This window comes from Podarcis pityusensis (assembly GCF_964106645.2).
Source record: "Podarcis pityusensis genome assembly, chromosome: 14".
Taxonomy (NCBI): Eukaryota; Metazoa; Chordata; class Lepidosauria; order Squamata; family Lacertidae; genus Podarcis; species Podarcis pityusensis.
The window spans coordinates 37,062,987-37,088,473 of NC_138039.1; the positions used below are offsets into that span (position 1 = coordinate 37,062,987).

The 25,487-nt window shown below is 45.3% G+C and overlaps 1 protein-coding gene across 6 annotated transcripts in view; it reads right to left on the bottom strand.

Moving 5' to 3' along the window:
• Window positions 1-25,487, bottom strand: part of LOC308462691 (5-formyltetrahydrofolate cyclo-ligase-like) — a 98,091-nt gene that overhangs the window by 64,258 nt on the left and 8,346 nt on the right. Inside the window, exons 2-5 of one of the 6 annotated variants that reach the window (XM_080980582.1) lie at window positions 20,383-20,647; window positions 19,568-19,619; window positions 7,629-7,765; window positions 2,938-3,074 (exon numbers count right to left, since the gene is read on the bottom strand). In XM_080980582.1, coding sequence (XP_080836708.1) covers window positions 7,657-7,765; window positions 19,568-19,619; window positions 20,383-20,647 — 426 coding nt within the window. In that variant the 3' untranslated portion in view covers window positions 2,938-3,074; window positions 7,629-7,656. Of the gene's footprint in view, window positions 1-1,245; window positions 3,075-7,615; window positions 7,769-18,580; window positions 19,012-19,567; window positions 19,620-20,382; window positions 20,648-25,487 lie in introns of those variants that run through there. The other 5 variants (XM_080980580.1, XM_080980581.1, XM_080980583.1 and 2 more) reach the window with 5 other exon arrangements.

The following is a 25,487-nucleotide window of genomic DNA, read 5'->3' on the forward strand; positions in this document are numbered from 1 at the left end:
GTAAAGACACAACAGTCTTTCCTTACAGAGTAACAGGAAGTTTACTTACATTCAGTTCACAGTATGATGCCTGAAGGCAGGCTTTAGCTCAGACTTCCTCAACCTCGGCCCTCCAGATGTTTTGAGACTACAATTCCCATCATCCCTGACCACTGGTCCTGCTAGCTAGGGCTCCTGGGAGCTGTAGGCCAAAAACATCTGGAAGGCTGAGGTTGAGGAAGCCTGCTTTAGCTTGTAGTTACAGAAGGTGTGGATTCATCCCATATGGGCATTTATCCCAGTGCAGTCCAAGAGAAGAAATGGCATCAAAAGAGGAAGATGGCTGCGTGACTGGCCCCTTTGTAGGGTCTGCCAAGGTCACGCCCACCTACCTGGTCACATGCAGGGAGAAGATGCTCCAGACCAGGTATAACAGGAAGTTCAACTGGGTGGAGTAACATCCCCCTGCCTGTGTCCACTCTAGGGAAACAAGGAATGTTGTATTTGACTGCTCTAATGGGTTACATCCCACACCAAATTGGCCATTTGAGCATTCTGGGTAGAAAAAAGCTGAGCCTTCAATTGTCTCTTGCTCTTCTGTCCCGACTCCATGTTTGTTCTCTGATTCTGCCTTCTAGCTATAGTCCTCTAATTCTGATTGCACTTTCTTCCTGAGGGCTCGTCAGTCTCGAGTTGCAGTTCTTAGTTCCTGGCGTGTTCAGGAACGTTGCACAACACCCAGCCCTGACACAGGAAAGAGACTGTCCTAAAACCCAAATGTCCTGCACTATAGAACTCCTGGATGTGCTTAAGTCAATCACAACCCACTTAATCCTGACTCAGTCAGAGCAGCATTCTGCCATTCATTGCCATAGCATCTGTGTGCTAATCACTTTATGGGGCATGTTCCCAAAAGGCGGATTATGAATCCTATAAACAAACAAAGAAATAAATCCTGAGTTACTTCGTAACATTTTCTACTAGCATTTTTTAAATGGTTGCTCGGCAGACTTCTGAAATGGTAAGAATGTAAACAGGAAACGTTTCACAAGAGTACGGTAAGAAAAAGAACAACAAAAATTAATCTCCCTTACAAATGGCTAAAGAAGTCCCACTGACAACTTGTGTTCCCCCAAACTTCTAATCGCTTTGTGGAACACTTCTTTCTGAGTTAAAATTGGAATGAAAGGTTTACAAGAAGAATGTGCACGGCCCCCCAAATGTCTATAGGCGAGTGAGAGACAAATCTTAATTCAACGCAAAGCCTTTTGGGTGAAACAAATAATCTTTTAATCACACTGAATTGTCAGATTATGAGACAGGTGTATAGCCTATAAAACACAAATGTACAGTGGTGCCTCGCAAGACGAAATTAATCCGTTCCACGAGTCTCTTCGTCTAGCGGTTTTTTCGTCTTGCGAAGCAACCCTATTAGCGGCTTAGCGGCTTAGCGCTATTAGCGGTTTAGCGGCTATTAAAGGCTTAGCGGCTAAAAGGCTATTAGCGGCTTAGAAAAGGGGGGGGGAAGCGAAAAAAATCTCAAGACTCGCAAGACATTTTCGTCTTGCGAAGCAAGCCCATAGGGAAATTCGTCCTGCGAAGCGCATCGAAAAACGGAAAACCCTTTCGTCTAGCGGGTTTTTCGTCTTGCGAGGTGTAAAAATGTGATCCGACTTTTAGGAGACACCTGACAGCAGCCTTGTTTAGGGAAGTTTTTAACGTTCGAAGTTTTATTCTGTTTTTAATGTTCTGTTGAAAGCCGCCCAGAGTGGCAGGAGAAACCCAGTCAGATGGGAAGAGTAGAAATACTAAATAATTGTTGTTGTTGTCATCGTCATCATCATCATCATCTATATTGCACATTCTGTGGATTCCACTGGCTTTGCATGGAGAGAGAGAGCTCTTCCACTCAGATCCTGTCTATTGTAGGTAACTGGCTGGCCACTGTAAAGCCACTTCCGAGTTCGAGAGGAGGTGGGGTTGCGGGCTTCACGCCCTCCCCACGTGCGCGGGGGCTGGCTCCCAGCCTCCACACCATTGAGGGAATCCTTGGTCGCGTCATCTCCCTAGCCAGCCAATCAGCTGGCCTGGGGGAGGCGTGGTTTGCGCTATTTAGCATTGACGCGGCCAAGGATCTCCCTCTTTTGCCGCCATAGCTCCTCTGGTGTCCCACCCACCCACCCTTTAGGTTTCATAAGACCTTGCTATGGACTTTGGTTGGTCGCCGTCAAGGGGCCTGGTTGCAATTTTTCCACTTGGCAAATTGGCACCAGCCACTTGGCTTTTTCGCCTACCTCGTAGCAAATCATCACAACTTCCTGGGATGGCCGGTTAGGCATTGGTAGGGGTATTGTTATGTAGATGAAGGGGGGAGGAAGCGTCATCGCCTCCCCCGGATTGCGAAGGGTAGTCCGGTAAAGGATTCCGGGGGGCGTGGCCCTGTCCGAAGCCTATGGAGGTGAGGGCCTAAGGCACGCCTCCAAGCGGTGACCCCGGGGGAGTTCCTAGTTGATGTGCATCAGCAGGACTCCCCCTACTGGCAGTTAACCCTTCCCGGTCTTCAAGCAAACAGGCTGAAGCCGGATAGTCGGTAGGACCAATGCCTAAGCCAATACCGCTCATCACCTGTAACCAATAAAGTTGTGGCCATTTTTAGCCCATTAACCTAAATACTTGTGTCATGTGTCGTTATTTCCACCAGGGGGAGGCGGGAACTCGCCACACAAGACCAGGATGCTAGACTAGATGAGCCTTTCACCTGATCTGTAATCTGGAGCGAGCCTTTCAGACATGTTAATGCAGCCAGCGGTGAATGTGCAGTTGTGGACCAGCTCTACAGCTGTTTAGGAATTCATAAAAACTGGTTCCAGGTCAGTTGTCTTCAAACAGGACTTCATCAACTTTCACATCATTTTCAGACGCAGGGACCACGTCACATACTTGTTCTTTAAAAGCCAAGGCGATTGTGTAAGGTTTTCCTTTGGGATGCTGTCTGCACCTGTTCAGGTATGTATCATAGTACCCCTTTCCTCTTCCCAGTCTGTTGCCGGTTTGGTCAAAACCAAGTCCTGGCACGAGGATGAGATCCAGACCCTCTGTTGAAGAGAGAACATAAAAACATATATTTTGAGTGAAACAGTACTGACTTCACCAACTCATTTCCTTTTTATTTATTCAGGAAGGGTGGCATATATTGACGCGTGCACAGACCTCAAGATTTGCCTTATAGCTATGTTGTTTTAAATTCTCATCTGCTTCTGAGTTGTTCTGTGGGCTCTCTGCTTTGATCTGCAGTTCCGCTCCTGAGGCACGCTGTGTAAAAAAAAAAAGCTCTCTGGTTCCCCATTCACTAGAATGGGGAAATCTAAAAGCAGCTATGACTTAAGAGTGGGGGAAATGAAAAGTTTGAGAGAAACCGAAATTGTACCACCCCCTCCCATGTACAGAAACCAACTTGAGGGGCAGTAGAAGTTTACTCCCAATACTGGTGATGGGACAGTGTCCTCAAGCACAGCTGAGGGCAGCAAGCTAGCTCTGCTCTCATGTTAGGGACTGATGGGTTCTTCTGATCTGTGTCAATTATGTATGTGTTCACTCACAGGTCTATTCCATACAGATTTTTTTGTTGTGGATTTTTTTTTTTTAATGCATAAAAATTGCATCAATTATTATTATTATTACAACGGTACCTCGGGTTAAGAACTTAATTCGTTCTGGAGGTCTGTTCTTAACCTGAAACTGTTCTTCACCTGAAGCACCACTGTAGCTAATGGGGCCTCCTGCTGCCACTGCACGATTTCTGTTCTCATCCTGAAGCAAAGTTCTAAACCCGAGGTACTATTTCTGGGTTAGCGGAGTCTGTAACCTGAAGCGTATGTAACCAGAGGTACCACTGTACAGTCATACCTTGGTTTTAGAACAGCTTAGTTCATGAACTCAGAACTCGAATGGCGCAAACCCAGAAGTAGGTGTTCCGGTTTGTGGACTGACTTTGCCTTGGAAGCTGAACGTCCGGCGCAGCTTCCAATTGGCTGCAGGACGCTCCTGCAGCCAGTCGGAAGCCATGGCTTGGTTTCCGAACACTTCGGAAGTTGAACAGACTTCCAGAATGCATTCTGTTTGAAAACCAAAGTATAACTGTATTATTATTATTATTACTACAGTGGTGCCTCAGTTTAAGAACAGTCCAGTTTAAGAATGATTTGGTTTACAAACTCCACAAAACCGGAAATAGTGTCTTGGTTTGAGAACTTTACTTTGGTCTGAGAACGGAATCCAAACGGTGGAAGGGCACCAGTGGCAGGAGGCCTCATTAGGGAAAGCATGCCTCGGTTTAAAAACAGTTTTGGTTTAAGCACAGACTTCCGGAACAGATTAAGTTTGTAAACTGAGGTACCACTGTATTATTATTAATAATAATTGAATTTATATACTGCCCTTTACCCAGAGGTCTCAGGGCAGTTCACAGAACCAAATCAAAATATATACTGTATTTTTTGCTCTATAAGACTCACGTTTTCCCTCCTAAACAGTAAGGGGAAATGTGTGTGCGTCTTATGGAGCGAATGCAGGCTGCGCAGCTATCACAGAAGCCAGAACAGCAAGAGGGATTGCTGCTTTCACTGCGCAGCGATCCCACTTGCTGTTCTGGCTTCTGAGATTCAGAATATTTTTTTTCTTGTTTTCCTCCTCCAAAAACTAGGTGCGTCTTGTGGTCTGGTGCGTCTTATAGAGCGAAAAATACGGTATTCAAAATAAAAACAACAACCCAATAAAAAAAAACTTCAAAAAAAACACCAAACACCACCACATTTTAAAAGGGCATAGGATGTCAATCAAATCAACCAAAGGCCTGGTTTAGAAGGATCACTGTAGGCATTTTGTACACATTCTTCCTCTAAAATAACCCTTTTTAAAGTAAACTGCACCATGAAATTCAGAGAGCGGAACAGAAGCACGGAAAGCTCACTTGTACAGAGTCAGACCATTGGAAGAAGAAGAAGAGTTTGGATTTGATAACCCGCTTTATCACTACCCGAAGGAGTCTTAAAGCAGCTAACATTCTCCTTTCCCTTCCTCCCCACAACAAACACCCTGTGAGGTGAGTGAGGCTGAGAGACTTCAGGGAAGTGTGACTTAGCCCAAGGTCACCCAGCAGCTGCAGGTGGAGGAGCGGGGAAGCGAACTCGGTTCCCCAGATTACGAGACTACCACTCTTAACCACTGTACCACACTGGGGTACCTTTACGTTAACTACCGGTAGATGGGCCAGTGGTCTGATGTGGTATATAAAGTCTGCTGCTATGATGCCAGCTGTGAAGACATTATTTAAAAACAGCAAAGGTGTATGTGTGAGTATAGAAACACACACACAGTGCTATCATTCTCAATCATGCTGATTCATTTGAATCATTAAAAACACTTACGCTTGGCTAGGATTTCTTTAACTGGTTTGAAATCCTAGATATATGCACTATAATTCACATTTCAATCACATAAAGGTTACAAGTGATTGGTAAACAATATGGATGTAGAAACAACTAAGCAATCTCTTAAGGATAATTTCCACGTTCCTGGTACTTCTCTTTAATTCCGCTTTTCTCTCTTGATATTAGTGTGTGCTGCTGGCCAGGGCACTTTTATGATTGTTTCTTCCACTGTTTGGTTTTAATTCGTCCAAGCAGGCTCATATCCCTGACTCGCTTTCTTTTTTAAAAATTACAAACTAGGATTGCTTCGCTGCGGGCGCCTTTCCCCTCCTGCTCAAGCTTTTCACAGGTATAATTATTTTTGCAGTTGATCTATTATGCAATCAATAAGATGAAAACTCGGCTTGTGCAGTTAATAATAATCAAGATTCTACCCCGACTTTCTTTTTAATAGAAGAAAGGAAACATCTGGTAGCTCTACAACACTGCAGCATTTTAACTATAGGCTGGTTAATTTGGACTGTAGCATAAGGGATAAAAGAAAAATAGGATTCATTATAGATTGGGGCCCTGGCTGGGACACTTCTCCAACCCAGAATATATGCCTGTCAGTGTCATCATGGGCTCACAGGACGACAGCATACTGGATGAGGACCAATACTCTTAAATTTACCCTTGCCTTAGAAAACTGAAGAACTGATTTGGGTGTCCTCCCTGCAATACAGTCGTACCTTGGTTCTCGAACTTAATCCGTTCCAGGAGTCCATTTGACTCCAGAAACGTTTCGAAAACCAAGGCACAGCTTCCGATTGGCTGCAGGAGCTTCCTGCACTCAATCGGAAGCCGCATCGGACATTTGGCTTCCAGAAAACGTTCAAAAACCGGAACACTTACTTCTGGGTTTTCAGAGTTGGGGAACCAAAACGTCTGAGTACCAAGGCATTCAAGAACCAAGGTACGACTGTATATTGAATGGATTGTGATTTGGAGGCTATGGATGGGGTTCTTGTTTTTACGGTTTTTATCGTGCTCTGTATCATAGAATCATAAGATTGTAGACCTGGAAGGAACCACCAGATCATCTACATAGTACAACCCCCTGCGACCTTTTACCCTGTGCTTTTTTTCTTTAAAAATGATGTTTAGGGGTACTCTCATTTTGACTCAAGAAAATCACCATTTTATAGTTCAAATCGGGAAAAGTAAATACAGTAAATGGACAGAAGCACAAAAAAATCACAACATGTTTAGGGGGTATGCGTACCCCTGTGTACCCCCAGGAAAAAAAGCACTGCTTTTACCCAAGGCAAGACTCAAAACCACAACTCTCAGATTAAGAGCCAGTGTGGTATAGTGGTTAAGAGCGGTAGTCTCGTAATCTGGTGAACCGGGTTCGCATCTCCACTCCTCCACATGCAGCTGCTGGGTGACCTTGGGCTAGTCACACTTCTCTGAAGTCTCTCAGCCCCACTCACCTCACAGAGTGTTTGTTGTGGGGGAGGAAGGGAAAGGAGAATGTTAGTCACTTTGAGACTCCTTCGGGTAGTGATAATGCGTGATATCAAATCCAAACTCTTCGACTTAAGAGTTTCAAGCTCTACTGACTTAGCTATTCAGTAGTAGTTGAAGAGGAGGAGGAGGAGGAGGAGGAGGAGGAGTTTGGACTCGATATCCCGCCTTTCACTCCCCTTAAGGATGTGCATGTGGAGGAGCGGGGAAGTGAACCCGGTTCACCAGATTACGAGTCCACTGCTCTTTACCACTACACCACACTGGCTCTCAGTAACACTGTGGTGTCCATCTTCCCAACGCCACCATTTGCTTGTGTGTGTCTGTCCCGTCTCCCACCCCCAACACAACTGTTGCTTTCTTGGTGCAAAATAGCATTTCGGGGGCTGGAGGGAATTCTGCGCAAAGAGGGAAACAATAGCAGGGAAAAGGAAGAGTGAAGTCTGGGTGTTTTCTCGGCTTGAATTGCATGTTTGCACTCAGGGGCTGAGGTTTTGCTGGCCATCGGGCTTTCAGACGTTGATTCATGCCTCTGCCAGGGAGAAGAAGGGAACCGGCTGCCGTCCTGAACCGCTGCCAAGCTTAAAGGCAACCATTGTGCCGATCTGCTATTTTTGTTCCGATATGGAGTGGGAATCGCCAAGGGGACATTTGAAACAAATGAGCCTGCGGCGGCTGTGCAACCCTTTGGAACGAACCTCATCATCTTACTTGTTAGTTTTTGCAGAGGAGAGAAACTTCAGGAACTTTTATTCGCTGGGGGGATGGATGTAGGAGCAAAAGCACTGTATTTCATTACGAAAAGAAGAGAGACTGTTTCTGATGGTCGGTGTACGCTCTTGCTGAACCTGCTGTGTACAAGTAGAAAAGTGGGAAGGGAGTTGCTGGCTATTCCTGTCATTTGGTTAAGAGATACCCTGGGATATTCATGGCCTGTTAGTAAGCTTTAGGCTCACTTAGTTTTCTTTGATATGCTTTAAACGAATTGCTATTTCTTAATTAAGCGGTATATACATCTTGTTAATTAATTCTATCCTCTTGCTGATAACACTTCAAACATCTGACAAAGTGGGCTTTTGTCCACATAGGCTCACACCACAATAAATCTTGTTTGTCTTTAAGGTGCCATGAAACTCTTGGTTGTGTGTGTTTTTCCGCTCACTCAGATGCCAATGATATGATACTGATAAAACCTCATTGATGTGGGCCTGTTGTATAGCGTCCTCTTTTGGGTGAAATATTATTGTTCATATTAACTTTGCTTTGGAAACAATCCTTGACATTTGTGGGTGCTCATACGCTTCTAAATTATATTCCTGCGATGTGGAGACTAACAGATGCACAGCAAATGTGGAAGCTGTTTCAAAGTTGGAAGGGTAAATAATCTGAACATATTACTGTCCTTTCTACATTTGAATGTATCTAGTATATATTAGGTAAAGGTAAAGGGACCCCTGACCATTAGGTCCAGTCGTGACCGACTCTGGGGTTGTGGCGCTCATCTCGCTTTATTGGCCGAGGGAGCCGGTGTACAGCTTCCGGGTCATGTGGCCCGCATGACTAAGCCGCTTTTGGCAGGCCAGAGCAGTGTATGGAAACGCCGTTTACCTTCCCGTCGGAGCAGTACCTATTTATCTACTTGCACTCTGACATGCTTTCAAACTGCTAGGTGGGCAGGAGCAGGGACCGAGCAACGGGAGCTCACCCCGTCGCAGGGATTCGAACCACCGACCTTCTGATCGGCAAGTCCTAGGCTCTGTGGTTTAACCCACAGCACCACCCACGTCCCTTCAGTATATATTAAGGTTGCCTAATTAGGGACGTGGGTGGTGCTGTGGTCTAAACCACTGAGCCCTCGGGCTTGCCGATTGGAAGGTCGGTGGTTCGAATCCCCGTGACGAGGTGAGCTCCCGTTGCTATGTCCCAGCTCCTGCCAACCTAGCAGTTCGAAAGCATGCTAGTGCAAGTAGATAAATAGGTACTGCTGTGGCGGAAATGTAAACAGCATTTCCGTGTGCTCTGGCTTCTGTCAGTGTTCCGCTGTGCCAGAAGCAGTTTAGTCCTGCTGGCCACATGACCCAGAAAGCTGTCTGTGGACAAACGACAGCTCCCTTGACCTGAAAGTGAGATGAGCGACCACAATCCCATAGTCACCTTTGACTGGACTTAACCGTCCAGGGGTCCTTTACCTTTATTTCAAACAGTTACAAATCCGGACAGTTGTTGAGCTTTTGGGACAAAATCGCCTTTAAAAATGCCATTTCTGAGCTTTTATATGAAAATACGGCAAAAACGGCACTGCCAAATGTCCAGATTTCCCCCAGACATTTGTAAGATTTCCAACAGGGCACTGCTGCCAACTGCAGTATTCCATATATATGTCTGGGAAAATCTGGACGTATGGCAATGAGCTAGTATATATTTTTGAAAATTCTTTGTTTCCTATGCGTTTGGACACCTTTGAAGGAATCGTAACCCAATTCTGTATACAGTGGAACCTCAGGTTAAGTACTTAATTCGTTCCGGAGGTCCGTTCTTAACCTGAAACTATTCTTAACCTGAAGCACCACTTTAGCTAATGGGGCCTCCTGCTGCCGCTGCGCCACCGGACCACGATTCCTGTTCTCATTCTGAAGCAAAGTTCTTAACCCAAGGTACTATTTCTGAGTTAGCGGAGTCTGTAACCTGAAGCATCTGTAACCTGAAGCATATGTAACCCGAGGTACCACTATAATAGTTCCTGAGATCAAGCGGAAGGATTTCATCTCTCCTGGAGACAATTGGATTAACACGATGGACTGAACCTTTCATAACTACACATTTTTTTTTGGGGGGGGGGTTAGAATTCCCAAGCAACGCCAGGTATGAAGCTGTTAGTATTTATCTATGTTAGTATCTATCAGGGCATATGGTCTGCTGACATTAATATATGTTTAAATTGGAGCTGACAGATTATTTTTTACTGTCAATATGGACTGATGTGGTATCTTCCTGTTATATTTGCAACAGAAATCTAGCACTAGCTTCCCCGTCTCTGCTCTGCTCTTCCCTCCCCAATCTTTTTGTTTAATGTCTCCAGTCTGGAGTAAATTGTTTCCTCTCACTTAATTATTTGAGGCTTCTGACTGGGAGATGCAATTTATTCGTATATTGGTATCAGTGGCGGTTGGATGGGTGTTGGATATGTAGTTACTGCCGGGGCCTCCTCACAGCTCCTGCCAAAGCTTCTTGTGCTTATCTGAACAGAAAATGCAGAAATAAAATAAACGTAAATGTATTATTTTTCAAGTAATAACAGAGCCCAGATCTGCAATATCCTTGAAAGGTCTAAATATTTCAGTATGTCTGGTGCTGATCTTGTGAGTCCAAAGTGGGGAAACAATTCAGACTGCAGGGCCATGTTCCCTCATAGGTAATCTTCCAGGGACCATATGCCATTGGCAGACGGAGTAGAGGCAACAAATAGTTGGAGCAATGGATGTGACTTATTACCATCTGTACCTTTTTACATTTAAAGCACATCCTTTCCCCCAAAGAATTATGGGAATGATAGCTTTTCCCTCACAAAGCTATTTGTTGTTGTTGTTTAGTCATTTAGTCGTGTCCGACTCTTCGTGACCCCCTGGACCAGAGCACGCCAGGCCCTCCTGTCTTCCACTGCCTCCCGCAGTTTGGTCAAATTCATGCTGGTAGCTTCGAGAACACTATCCAACCATCTCATCCTCTGTCATCCCCTTCTCCTTGTGCCCTCCATCTTTCCCAGCATCAGGGTCTTTTCCAGGGAGTCTTCTCTTCTCATGAGGTGGCCACAGTATTGGCGCCTCAGCTTCACAATCTGTCCTTCCAGTGAGCACTCAGGGCTGATTTCCTTAAGAATGGATAGGTTTGATCTTCTTGCAGTCCATGGGACTCTCAAGAGTCTCCTCCAGCACCATAATTCAAAAGCATCAATTCTTCGGCGATCAGCCTTCTTTATGGTCCAGCTCTCACTTCCATACATCACTACTGGGAAAACCATAGCTTTTACTATACGGACCTTTGTTGGCAAAGCTATAGTTCTCAGCAAAATATAAAACACTATAGCGTCCAGAATTCTTGACTAATATGTTTTTAAAACACTCTAACCAGCCAGTGCAACCCTCTGCCTGTCTACTCAGAAGTAAGATCCGCTGAATGCAATGGTTTGTGCTTGAAATACAGCAGCAAGGTGTCAAAGGCAAACATACAGTTAGCAGGGCAAACGAGAAGTTGCAGGAATTCATGATTGAATAAATGTGCAAATGTAGCCTTAAATAAATAGCGTTCTGAATAAATATTGAAACAATACTTCGGAGGTTGGGGGGGGGGGAAGGCCCTCTAAGAAAATAAATCCTCAGAGTTTGCAAATGAGCAGCACATTTTCTACCTAAATTTGCTTCCTGCATATAGACCAGAAATTGTCAAACACTCAAAATCAAATATAGACTATTGCTCCAGCTCTGCTTTAGAGATGGCATGTTAAGTTTGAAACAGCCACCCAATGGAATGGCAGACATTGATACACTGAGGTGCCATCTTTGCCAAGAACTTGCCCCATCTAGTATAACAAAAAGCAAGTTAAATTTCTCTGCCATACTATCTCAAAAATAAAGTGGATTTATTCTTTTGTCTTTCTATTGCAAAGCAACAGTATTGGATTGGCAAAGCAAGCCCGTTTGCTGGGGACAGATATAGCTAATCATTATATATATATATATATATATATATATATATATATATATTCCATGTTAGACATGTTTTTTGCACTTTAATTTTTCCAAACAGACTTTTAGGAAGCTGCCCTTAGACCCGATCAGTATTCTCTGTTCCAGGGCTGGAGAACATCTCCAGATGTTGGACTCCATCAGTCCCAGGAAGCATAGTCAACCATCAGGAATTGGGAGTCCAGCAAGCCTGGAGAGGACCACAAGTTCTCCATCTCTGGTCATCTCTCCCTGACACTCCAAAGGCTCGGGAATACTTTCCTTCCCCATCAGCTTTTAGCAGGAGATGTTGGGGATTGAATATGGGACCTTCTGCATGCAAAACTCTACAACTTACCTTCAACCTTCGACATGCAAAGCAGGTGCTCTGGCACTCAGCTGTGCCCTCATGCATGCAAGGCAAATGCCGTACCACTCAACTATCTCCTTCTACTTGCAGTTCAGGTGCAACACCAATAAGCTACAGTTCCTCCCATAGGTGACCTCCACATAGGTGATCGGTCCAGCAGAAACACTCAAGAACTCTCCCTCTGGAGTGTATCTGTGTCAGAGACATGGCTGAATCAAACGCCTGGGAAGAGCCTGATTCTGGAGACAAGGGAATGCAGACAGAGCAGGAGTGGGTTAGTTTGGGCCTCCTTCAATGAGAGTTCCCAGACTCAGATAAAGCAGCAGACTCGGAAAGCTCACAGGAAGAGGAGGAGGAGGAGATAGATGGCACTGAGAGGGTTGCTATGCAACCAGGAGGGAGGCAGAGTTTAGAGGGCTCTTCGTTTGAGAGAGGAAGGGGAGTCCACCCCCCTTCTCCCTGAACCAGAAGAGCTGAAAGGCCCAAAATGCAACGGAAGTACAAGAGCGGAAGGACTGGACTTTGGCGCCTTTCATGCTGCGAAAGGGGCGGAGACTCAGAGTGACCAACTCGTAGCTAAGAACGGCAGGCACAGAGCCGCTCTCTGGGAGTGAATTGTAAACAAACATACCATAAAACTACCAGAGACTCGTTAATTCTTTTCAGAGCTTGCTTGCCTGCCTGAGATCATTACAATCTGTAAGCGGTCTTCCTAGAAAATGAGGGTAGTCAGCAGAATGCGCAAGTAGGTTCCAGGTAACAGAGCCCTATCCCTCTCTTCCTCTGTGTCAGAGATATGTGTCAGCATGAAGAATTTACCTTCCTGACCCACATTTGCCCTCCTGAACAAAAAAGCATGATTCTCCCTTGGATGGATACAAGTCATAAAGGTTTAAGGCAAAGGAATACTGATAATTCATCACCTAACAGAAGCAAAGCAGAGGCATATGCTAACAACTATTCTTCCTGCAGCTTCCACTCCTTTCAGGTCTGTTGGGATTTGATAGCTCTTGTTCAATTCTCTCTCTCTCTCTCTCTCTCTCTCTCTCTCTCTCTCTCTCCTTCCTTCCTCTATTTCTGTTCCCCCAAAGCTTCACTTGCAACAATGTCCACTTTAAGGCAAAGGATGAATGTGTTGGGGGGGAGTGACGATGCATTTTGGAATGAATTTATATTAATTTTTGTATGCACTTTTGACCAATGGACATGTTTTTACAAGCAATTTCTCCTCACAGAATGCATTTTTTGCATGCCGTTTTCACCAATATATAAAATATATGCATAATACTTTTTTAAAACGCTGTTTAGTTGGACAACTGCATAACAAATTTCAGGTAAGTGCAGATTTCAAAGGATGGCCATGCTTCAGTTTCCACATTGTTTCAGAAAGTGTGGTTGTGATAAATTTGACTTTGAGTGAGAACTGAGCTAAATTCCATCCCTACTTTTGAGAAAAGTTCTGTATGTTTAACCTGCAGACGAGATGATTAAGAGGCAACAGGTCAGTAGGGCTAGATGATATATTGATATATCATCCAAAACCAGTTTCAAGTCCGTATCATGGTATATTGGTTGCATATTTTTTGACCTGTGAATAGATTACGAATCGTGTGTGTGTGTGTGTGTGTGTGTGTGTGTGTGTGTGTGTTGTGTGCTATGCAAAATGTGAGGGAAACCGTGAAGCCAGCCAATTCCTCTTCACAACCCCCTCCTTATTTCAGACATTGTGATGAATTGGTATATTGCGATGTTCAGATGGGGATATATTGCGATGATGAAAATCAGATATTGCCCAGCGTTACAGGGCAGCTAGCTTCAAAATAATTGGAAAGGCAGAAAGCAGATTGGGATCTAGCGGTAGTGGGTAGCAAAAGGTAAAAAAATGTAAAGGGACCCCTGGACGGTTACATCCAGCCAAAGACGACTATGAGGTTGCGGCGCTCATCTCACATTCAGGCCTAGGGAGCCGGCGTTTGTCCACAGACAGCTTTCTGGGTCATATGGCCAGCAGGACTAAACCACTTCTGGCGCAACTGAACACCGTGACAGAAACCAGAGCACACAGAAACACTGTTTACCTTCCTGCCACAGTGGTACCTATTTATCTACTTGAACTGGCATGCTTTCGAACTGCTAGGTTGGCAGGAGCTAGGACAGAGCAACGGGAGCTCGCTCCGTTGTGGGGATTCGAACCGCCAACCTTCTGATCGGCAAGCCCAAGAGGCTCAGTGGTTTAGACCACAGCGCCACCCGCGTCCACAAGCGGGGAGAGCGTTGTGCTTATGCGCTGCTTGAGGACTTCCCACGTGCATTCGGATGGCCATTGTGAGAGCAGGATACTGAACTAGATTGAGTGTTTGGTCTGATCTGGTCTTTTATTCCAGCCAGACCCCAATATCCCCCCGCCACTCGCTCTCTGCTTTTTTTGGGGGGGGGGGTTATCCCCAACCATCCATGCTCACTGAGCATGTTCAGTGCTGGCAGGGCTGCTTTGCAGGGGGTGAAGATCCTGGTGGTGGAATCCCAGCTGCATTAATATCTCGGATGTCTCCAATGATCTCTATGGGCAACTCACTTCCAAACCAGAGGGCATTTAGGAATAGCTTCTTAGTGTGAACCAGAAAATTTTACCTATCCATACGAGATGGCTCACATTCTACCACGTCTCTCTTCCTCCATCGTCCTTTTCCAGGATGTCCCATTCCCACTCCTTTGAGTTACAGCCCACCCCTCACTAGAAAGGATTTTTCTTCAAACTTCTGGGTTGTGCCAATTCTGCTGTGTGTGGGTGGTGAAGCACAACCAGTCAAAGATTTGAAATATATTCACATGGATTAAACAAAAAACAAAAATCCCCAAGCATAAAATAACCACACGTCTTATCAGTTTACAATCAGCTGAACCAGTTGCACTAGCAGCGCTGAGAAGCTGTGAACATGTTGAATCAAAGCAGAATAATACGCCTGTCTCCGAGTATTACTTTCTGCAATTTCATCTCGCTGGCAATTTAGCAACCTGCCTGACAATAAACTCGCAAGCGAATTACCTGCAAAACATACAGACCGCCAAAGACAAAAGCTATCCTTTCCTCCTCCTTTCAGCGTGGAAATGCTCATTCCAGGACAAAATGAAGACGGAAAGGTTAGACGCACACGCATGCCAGGACTTAGAATCATAAAATTGTAACAGTTGGAAGGATCATCTAGTCCAACCCGGGGGAATCTCAAACCCAGGGGCCAAATTTGGCCTCTCTAGCTGGCCCTGGTGCTGGAGGAGACTCTTGAGATCCCATGGATGGCAAGAAGATCAAATCTATCCATTCTGAAGGAAATCAGTTCTGAGGGCTCACTGGAAGGACAGATCCTGAAGCTGAGGCTCCAATACTTTGGCCACCTCATGAGAACATAAGACTCCCTGGAAAAGACCCTGATGTTGGGAAAGATGGAGGGCACAAGGAGAAGGGGGCGACAGAGGACGAGATGGCTGGACAGTGTTCTCAAAGCTACTAACATGAGTTTGACTAAACTGCAGGAGGCAGTGGAAGACAGGAGTGCCTGGTGTGCTCTGGTTCATGGGGTCACGAAGAATCAGACATGACTAAATGACTAAACAACAACAGCTGGCCCTTTGGACTCTCAAACCTACACCCACACACACACACACACACACTTGCAACACCCTTTCCCAGCTCTGCTTTGTACCCTCCTTGAGTGCTTTTGCCTAGTTAGAATGTGTCATTGTATAAACTAACCTTCTTATACCAGGTAAAATTAATACTTGTTGCTCTGTCCACATCCAATCAATTTTGCCAAGTGGCTCTGAATTCTAGCGTTCTGAGAGGGGGAAGAAAATCCCAGCAGAACATTCACTGTCTCCAGATATCTCAAGGACCGCCTCTGAACCAATCCAGACCCTGCAATCAGCATCTGAGGCCCTTTTTCATGTGCCTCCTCCACAAGATGTCTGTAGGGTGGCAACACGAGAACAGGCCTTTTCTGTGGTGGCTCCCTGTTTGTGGAATGCTCTCCTCAGGGAGGCTTGCCTGGCACCTTCATTACATATCTTTAGGCATCAGGTGAAAACATTCCTATTTACCCCTATCTGGCTGATTAACAGAGAATCATTTTAAATGTGTTTGTAAGGGGGGGTATTTGTTTTTGTTTTAGTATATATTTTGCTTTCTCATGTTGTATTTTTATGTTGTGGACTGCCCTGTGATATTCAGATGAAAGGTGGTATAAAAATAAAACAAAACAAAACAAAACAAAACATTGTCTCCAAAGTATTCATGGTTTCATTGGCCTCTGTCACAGCCCCTACCCCACAAGTATTTTTCTTACGCTCACATTTAAGGGAAATGACTGCACATGGCACAGCTGCCTTCAGACTTCCCTGGGGACACCTGATCTGTCTCCTGTATGTGACTGCAATGACTGAGCAAGAATTTAATTACATGGAGCGGGGGGGGGGGGGGAGTGTGTCACTCAATCTCACTACTAAATCTACAGAATACTGACACCTGCTGGCTAAAGGAAGTGTTTTCGGGCCTCTAGTAGCCCTCGTTGCTCAAGTTTCAGAAAGAAAGCGAGCCGTTTTGCACACAGCTAATCTGGGTCAGCCATTTCCCACAGACTTGACAGATTTCAGTTTCCTGACCCAAATTCCCCCACCCACAGTTCTCTTAAAAAACAACCCCAAAACACCTTCCAATAGATCTAGCCCCAGTGTGGTTTGATTGTCGGTTTGGGACCTGGGAGATCAGAGTTCAAATTCCCACTAAGCCATGAAGCTCTCGGGGTGACCTTGGGCCAGTCGCTGCCTCTCAGCCTGACCCTCCTCCCAGGGTTGCTGTGGGGGTTAAATGAGGAGGGGGACTACCATGCATGCTGCCTTGGGGGGGGGGGGGGAGTGGGAAAGTCAGCACAACAAATTGATAAAAATAAATACTCCTAGTAAGGCTAGCTTTGGATACAACATGCAGTTTCATTTCCAGTAATATATACCGTGTAATACCGTGTAATATTTACAGTGGTACCTCGGGTTACATACGCTTCAGGTTACATACGCTTGAGGTTACAGACTCCGCTAACCCAGAAATAGTGCTTCAGGTTAAGAACTTTGCTTCAGGATGAGAACAGAAATCGTGCTCCGGTGGCGCGGCAGCAGCAGGAGGCCCCATTAGCTAAAGTGGTGCTTCAGGTTAAGAACAGTTTCAGGTTAAGTACGGACCTCCGGAACAAATTAAGTACGTAACCTGAGGGGGGGTTGTCTTGCTTTTGTTGCACTACAGTACCAGAGGATCCCAATAATGAAGTAACACTGGGGTTAGGTAGATAAGGTAAAGGACCCCTGGATGGTTAAAAGGCGACTATGGGGTTGCAGTGCACATTTCACTTTCAGGCCAAGGGAGCCGGCGTTTGTCCACAGACAGCTTTCCAGGTCATGTGGCCAGCAGGACTAAACCACTTCTGGTGCAACGGGACACTGATGGAAGCCAAAGCGCACAGAAACGCCATTTACCTTCCTGCCGCAATGGTGCCTATTTATCTACTTGCACTGGTGTACTTTCGAACTGCTAAGTTGGCAGGAGCTGGGACAGAGCAACGGGAGCTCACCCCGTCGCGGGATTCAAACCACCGACCTTCTGATCGGCAAGCCCAAGAGGTTCAGTGGTTTAGACCACAGCGCCACCCGCGCCCCTGCATTGCAGAGCAACTAATAAAGTGGAATGATGTGCAGGCAGCCCAGTATAAATCGTCCACTTATGCACTATTATTGCCCCAGTGACATGTTGCAAAACACACCCACAAAAACACAACAAAAAGGGCTCTGAGCAATGCGGGTATCATTTCACCACTTGCATACCCAATGGATCATTGCACTTTGCAAGCGATGTTCTTCTGCAGATCCTACTGTATCAGTAACTCCATTCTACACAAAGTAAGAATCAGGCCTTTAGTGTGGCGAAATTCCCTCCCGTTGAACATTTAGATAGGCACAGTCTCAGTTGTCTTTTCAGCACTGACTGAAGACCTTCCTCTTTCAACAAGGCTTTTCAGTTCGGATCTTTCCTGGTCTGGATCCGAACTGGATTTTATTTTAATTTTTGAGATGTTTTTATTATTTTATCACCTGATGCTTCCAGCCCTTGGGCTCCTATGGGAGGAAGAGAAGGCTATAAATTTAATAAGGAAATTAACTCCGTGGAACTGAGTTCCGCCTGCAAAGGACGGTACCGTTCGATTCATCTCTGCCTTGAGAATCCCTGGCAGTTTAGAAGCACTACTGGGATCAGGAGCTGCTCCTGCTCCCCCTTCTTCCCCAGAGGGGCTCTTTCACCAGCATACTAATGCCTTGCTAGACCCAAATCCCTTCTCCCGATGCCCACCCACCCGACACAGAAGTGCCATGGCTCATTGTCTTTGAGCAGAAGTTCATTCCAAACTTCAAATCATTTCATTAAAAAATAAATTACATTAAGAGCTAAGCCTTGATTTTCAATTTTGTCTCATGCCATGGTCTTTTTTATGACCAGTGTAAAAAAAAAAAAGGCAGAAAAAAAATACTTTTTAAATTAATCTCTCGCTTGGATATATATTGTACTGTAAATTTTAATCAACCCTCCCTGAAGGGAAGAAAATCTAATAGTCCTGGCAATCACTTTACAATCTTGTTTGGACCATTTTCTGTTTTTCCCATTATGTAGTTATATTTAACATCGCCGCTTCCAACATATGCGCTCCATCTATCTGTCATTTTGCACACATCTTATTTAAATCCTTCAATGGGGCCGTCAAGACGTTATTTACTACACGGGTGAATTTTTTCCAGGGCTTCTTAAATGCAGGTATGCACCTAATGTCCATAGAATGTCAGTCTGAGAATGATTAAAATAGCTCGCTCATTATACCTTCACGCAGACGTATGCGATTAATGAATTTCTTCTGCCCACAATTTAAATTGCTCTTCCCCTTCTCTTAGCTTATGTACCAATTCTAAAGTCCTGTAAGAGAACGAAGTACTTTCAATTTTAAAAATTGGAGGGGGGTGGAAAGGGACTTGAAGGACTTCTCTGTGACCCTTCCCCTCTGCAGGGAGGTGGGACCGATTCAGATGGTCTGCCCCCACCATTCAATGGATCCGAATCAGGCTTCCTCAAACTCAGCCCTCCAGATGTTTTGAGACTACAGTTCCCATCATCCCTGACTACTGGTCTTGCTAGCTAAGAAGCATGGGAGTTGTAAGCCAAAAACATCTGGAGGGCCACGTTTGAGGAAGCCTGATCCAAATGTTTCCAGAGAGTGGTAGGGGATGTTTTATTCCATGTTGATGGCCTTTCAGCTAATACCCTGGTGGCCCGCTGTATTGTGGAGTTAACCAGGGCTATCGACTGTCTGGCTCCGAAGCGCCCTCTCCGATTCCATGGAGCCCGGACAGCCCCGTGGTTTTCCCTGGAGCTGAGGGCGATGAAACAATCACTGAGACGGCTAGAACGCCGGTGGTGGAAAACTCATTCTGAATCAGACCTGACAGAGGTTAGAGCTCAACATCGAACCTACCAAGTGGTGATAGCGATGGCGAAGAGGACCTTCTTCACCGCCTCTATTGCATCTGCAGAAAACAGCAGAAGGAGACTCTTTCAGGGCCTTCTGGCGATTCTCTCCCTTGCAAGAAGTGAGGTTACAGGAAACCAGGCAGAGGGCCTACTTGGTGGTGGCGCCTGCCCTGTGGAACGCCCTCCCATCAGATGTCAAGGAAATAAACAACTATCTGACTTTTAGAAGACATATGAAGACAGCCCTGTTTAGGGAAGTTTTTATGACTGATGTTTTATCGTGTTTTTAATATTCTGTTGGGAGCCGCTCAGAGTGGCTGGGGAAACCCAGCCAGATGGACGGGGTATAAATAAATGATGGTGATGATGTTGATGAAGATTTGATTCAGTCCATGTTTTTAGGCAAACTTGGTCCATGCATCTTATCAATTTGAAGAGAACTGATCTGATTCACAGACTAGCATGCAGATATATTCCCAGTCTTTTTGCAGAACAATTGCTCTCTGTTTGTGTGTACTGTATTGCGTGTGTGTTTTTGCAGTGCAGCAGAGCACAGATGTGGAAACTGGTGTCATCCAGATGTTTTCGACTACAAGCCCCATGATCCCTGACTATTGGCCATGCTGCCTGAGGCTGATGGGGATTGGGAGACCAACATCTGGAAGGCGACAGAGTCCCCACTCCTGGTCTAACCACTGTACCACATTGGATATTTTCTGTCAATGACTGTCCATGCCTTGATATGTCATAACATTACTCATCTCTCCCACAAGGATGTATTCTGGCACCAAATTACAGCCCCACGCTCGCCAAGCTCACCTGCCGCTGACAAGGCTTCTTCCCTGATGTCGTTTTCAGCCGGCTGATGGATGTTCCAGGAAGTCAAGGGGAGCAAAGCAATTTCTTCGTAGGAAGCTAGCTTCACCATGTCCATGTGGCTGCTCCGGGGCTTGTAATGCGGAATGAAGCACTCTTTGCCACACTGGAAAATGTCCTTAATGATTTCTTCTGTCTGGACCTCATCCGACATGCTTAGGAAGACTGCAATTCTCCGAGATGCTTGGTATTTAGGATGCTCCAACACCTGCACTGGGAAAGACAGGAGTTTGCAGTCAGAGAGATTGGAAAGTTCACGAGAAAAAACTGTGGGAGAACCCACCTTTTCCTTGAGGCATTGGGCTTAACCACATAAGAGTTTCCAACTCTTGCCCAAGGTCAGAGTTTCATGGATGAGCAGGAATTTGAACTGGGTCCTAGCCCAATACACTAACCACTACAATGCCACTGCTGCCTCAGGTAAAAGGCCTTGCTCAAATCCTCCTCTGACAGCTCTATCTAGCTTCCCCACTACAGTCGTATCTTGGATCCCAAACGCCTTGTGATTCGAATGTTTCGGCTCCCGAACACCGCAAACTCAGAAATTACTGTTCCAGTTGGTGAACGTTCTTTGCAACCCGAATGTCGGATGGGGCTTCCTGGGCTTCCGATTGGCTGCAGGAGCTTCCTGCAGCCAATCGGAAGCCACACCTTGCTTTCCGAATGTTTTGGGAGTCGAGCGGACTTCTGGAATGGATTCGGTTCGACTTCCGAGGTACGATGGTGTTGGATGCCCCGACTTTTGCATCCTGAGCCAAGGAAGGGGGGAGGCTGCAAGACATCCATAGGAGCAGAATTTCATCAGAGGGGCCTGGCTCCAACTTGGGGTCCTGAGCAGGAGGTCTCTGATCCATGGACTCTTCCTCCCCCTCCCCTTCCTCTCCAGAGTCCTCGGGGCTGTCGCTGATTTCAATCTAATCTTAATATTTTTGAGGTGCCCTGCTTGTGAGCATCCTGTCATGGTGTCTACTGTTCTACCTCCCCTGTCAAGAGACAATATGCCTCTGAATACCAGTGTCTGGGAAGGAATCACAATTGGGGCAGAATCATACTGTTTTTATTTATTTAAGCAATTTAAATACTGAATAGCAGCAACAACAACAAGAACAACAACAACTTATTACAACAACTACAACAACAACAACAACAACAACAACAACAACAACCACAACAACTTGTTATTTTATCCTGCTTATCTGGCTGGGTTTCCCCAGCCACTCTGGGCGGCTCCCAACAAAATATTAAAAACAAAACATCAAATATTAAAAACTTCCCTAATCACAGCTGCTTTCAGATGTCTTCTAAAAGTCAGATAGTTGTTTATTTCCTTGACATCTGATGGGAGGGCGTTCCACAGGGCGGGCGCCACTACCAAGAAGGCCCTCTGCCTGGTTCCCTGTAACCTCACTTCTTACAGGGAGGGAATCGCCAGAAGGCCCTCGGAGCTGGACCTCAGTGTCCTGGCTGGACAACGGGGGTGGAGACGCTCCTTCAGGGATACTGGGCCGAGGTCGTTTAGGGCTTTAAAGTTCAGCACCAATACTTTGAATTGTGCCTGGAAACGTACTGAGAGACAATGTAGGTCTTTCAGAACCGGTGTTATCTGGTCTCGGCTTAACTACAATGGCCTCTAAGCTGTTTACAATACAAAAAGGGTTTTTTAAAAAAAACTATTAAAATCTGAAATTAAAATGCTTGTTGGAATTTTTAAAAAGTCTTTGGTTGGTGCTGGAGGTTCTGTAGGGAGAGGGCCTGCCTGACCTCAGCTAGAAGGGAGAGCCACAAAATTGGGCCCACAGTCCTAAGTGATACAAGCCATGCATTCCAACCTTGATGGACCATTAACGGTGACTCCCCTGAAGACCTCCGTTACTGGACAAGGATAGATGGGATTAGGTGGTACTTGAGGTATCCTGGATCCAAATTGGCAAGGTGTTTGTAAATCAGCAATGGTATCCAGATTGAGAAGAGGATGCTACACTAGGTGGACATTTGGTCTGATCCAGCAGCCCTCTTCTTAACATACCTTCTAGGGAGCTAGGCAGGTGTTTGGGTTCTCCTGGGCAACCAATTTCATACGCCCCTAAAACATATACACACACATGCACTCTTGAATCCCCAAATTCCCCCAAGTGTTTAGCTTCTGGCAGCTTCTCCGCAGAGAGCACCGCCATGTGGTAAACAGGATTAAGAAACAGGATTATTTTCGGAGGCTTTCTCATTTGGGGCTGTGGAGTCTCCTTATCTCTGCAGCGGGACTCAATGCAGCCGTAATAGTTACAAGCATGAACTCAATCTGAAAACGGAGCTGGGAGTCCCTGAAGAGATCCCTGCTCCTCCTTGAGCTTCACTTGGATGACCTGAGGCAAGACACTCTCTGTAATGTGGGCATAATGCAAGCAGCCAACATTACAAAACTGTTATTAAGATCGTGCAAATAATGTAGATGAAATCCCTTGAGCACTCAGGAAAACACCATAGGCATACTAAGTACCAGCTAGTTCAGCCATAATTTTTGCCAATCTTTGCACGGTTTCTGAAGAATTTGTGTCGCTGCTAGGCTTCGGGGCTCTTTGCCCCCTTCCCTGAAGGCTTGAAGACGCCAAACTAAAACATGTTTCATTCCAACAGGTTTATGGGTCAACTGGCTCTTAAATCATCCTCTTACAACCAAGTTTATTTGTTGTGTTTATTGGTCTGACAGTTGTATATACGGTATGATTGTTTTAATCTGAAATCTCGTTAGCTGCCTCAAGTGGCTCACAACTTACTGCAAGCTGGAAAGGCAGGATATAAATATATATTTTAAACTGATATATGTGAACATTACACTCATTTATTTACAAGGAGCTACTCAAGACGGTTGTCAATACTGTGTTTTATTTCATTATTAATGTCTGCATCCTTCTGTTCTTTCAAGGAACCAAAAATTGGGGGCATGCTTTTTTTCCTGGCAGGTTTCCCAAACAAGTACTGGAAAAAGGCAGATCTTCTTAGGCTCAGAGATGACACAACACTGGACATGATCAGGCAGCTCTCCAGATTATATTTAAGGTCATCCAAGTTTGGAAGCCCACCACTTAGAACTATCTCCCTACAAACAATGCTGGTCCTATTCAGAGTGTTGGAAATAATGGGCATGACTAACTTTGATCCATTAATATCAACGGGTCTACTCTGAGTAGAACTTTGATACAACCCCCATGATCTACAACTCAAGAGCCAGTCTTGTGAAAATGTGCTCCCTTCTCACCCCACCTCTTTGGAGAGAACGTTCCTCTTCCTGGTGCCGATCACAGTTTTGCATCACATGCATGCTAATGAAAACCATGGTTTATACAAACAACATGGCAGCATCACCATAGCTTGCAGACCCACCTCACACCAAGGGGTCCACGGTTTGAATTCAGCATGGTTTAGACTGGTGCAATGCAATATGGAGCTGTGATTGACACAAGGAAGGTGGGGCGGGGGGGGAGAAATCACTCTAGAGCAAGCCATGGTTTGGATGCAGAGCTAACCTGTTAAGTTGTGGGTGAACATATCAGACGACACAGCGATTCTTCAAACAGCTCTTGTTTATTCACAGGCCAGAACAGAACTGAACTGAAGGGTTCAGCCAGCCTGCTTATATAGAGGTCCACTAGAAAGTAACAGTAACCATTTTCTGTAACTATCCAATCACTGAACGTCACTTTCAATCCCTTATTTGCATATGTGGACCAGAGTGAAAACTATCTACAGTATCCCCCTGCTGGCCCAGGGTGAGAACTTCAGTACATAACATAACCAAAGACATTTTGCTGCCCAAGAGGGAAGAACAAATGGTGCTCCCCCCAGAATATCAAAGGTGTATCAAGGTGTTCATGTTATGCTGGCACCTGAGGCTGAATGGCCCACAAGCACCTCTCCTCGTCCCTGGGAGTGAAAATACAATGTGATATTAAATATGAAATTAAATAACCAACTCAGTAGAGCGTGAGCCTCTTAATCTCAGAGTCGTGGGTTTGACCAGATGACCCCCGTGGTCCCTTCCAACTCTACAAATCTGTGATTCTGTGAAGAATTTGCTGTCATTTCATGATATCCAAAATCAGTCACATTCCCCCTACCTAATGATAGGGCTGGCCCAGTTTAGAAGAGTCCAGAATTACTTCTGCCCTGGGCCATTGCCAGGTTTAAACTGGCCTAGAAACTTGAGCTCCTTTCCTGATACCAAACCTTTCCCTCCCAACCAAGCTTCAACATCAGGCAATAGGTTATTTTAAAAATTTGCAAATTTCCCACTATATTTGCATTTAAATTAAATGTACTTTGATGTGCACTGGCCTCGCTCCCCCTACGCCTGGGAGATTCAGAGATCTTATTTAAAGACAGAAGACACCCACAGTGGAAACTTCCACAACCACACAGCACTGTGAACGACACAGGAAACTGTACAGCAGTTTACCAAAAGCAAGCAAGAAAAAAAGGAATCTGCTTGCTTTTCTGGATCAGGAAATGGCTATTATTGCCGAATCAGAGCATGCAAACCAGCAGGACTTCAGTCACAAAAGGAAACATTCAGCAAGCAAAGCCACCCAGTGACTAATTAAACGCCAGTGGTGAGGTCAGCCCAGTGCAGCTACTCTCATTTCAAATTAAGACCTCTGTCAAATGAGTAATCATTCGAATAAATAAATTTTCTCTCCACCTCCTTTTCGTTTTCTGGCATTTCAGTGGTGGGCTTCTTTCATCTCTCTTCCCCCATCTGTTAGTCAAATACATTTCATTCAGGCCCTGACTGACAGCATCTTGTTACATTTCAGGGTATTGAAAAGCCAGATGAAGATGAAAGGCGAATTCTCATCGGATGAAGCAGGGCTCCTAACTTCACTCCAGTGTACAAGAAACAGAGATGCTTTAAAAACTGGTTTTAATTTACTGGGAGATAAGTGTTAAGTTGTGGGTGAACATATCAGACGACACAGCGATTCTTCAAACAGCTCTTGATTATTCACAGGCCAGAACAGAACTGAATTGAAGGGTTCAGCCAGCCTGCTTATATA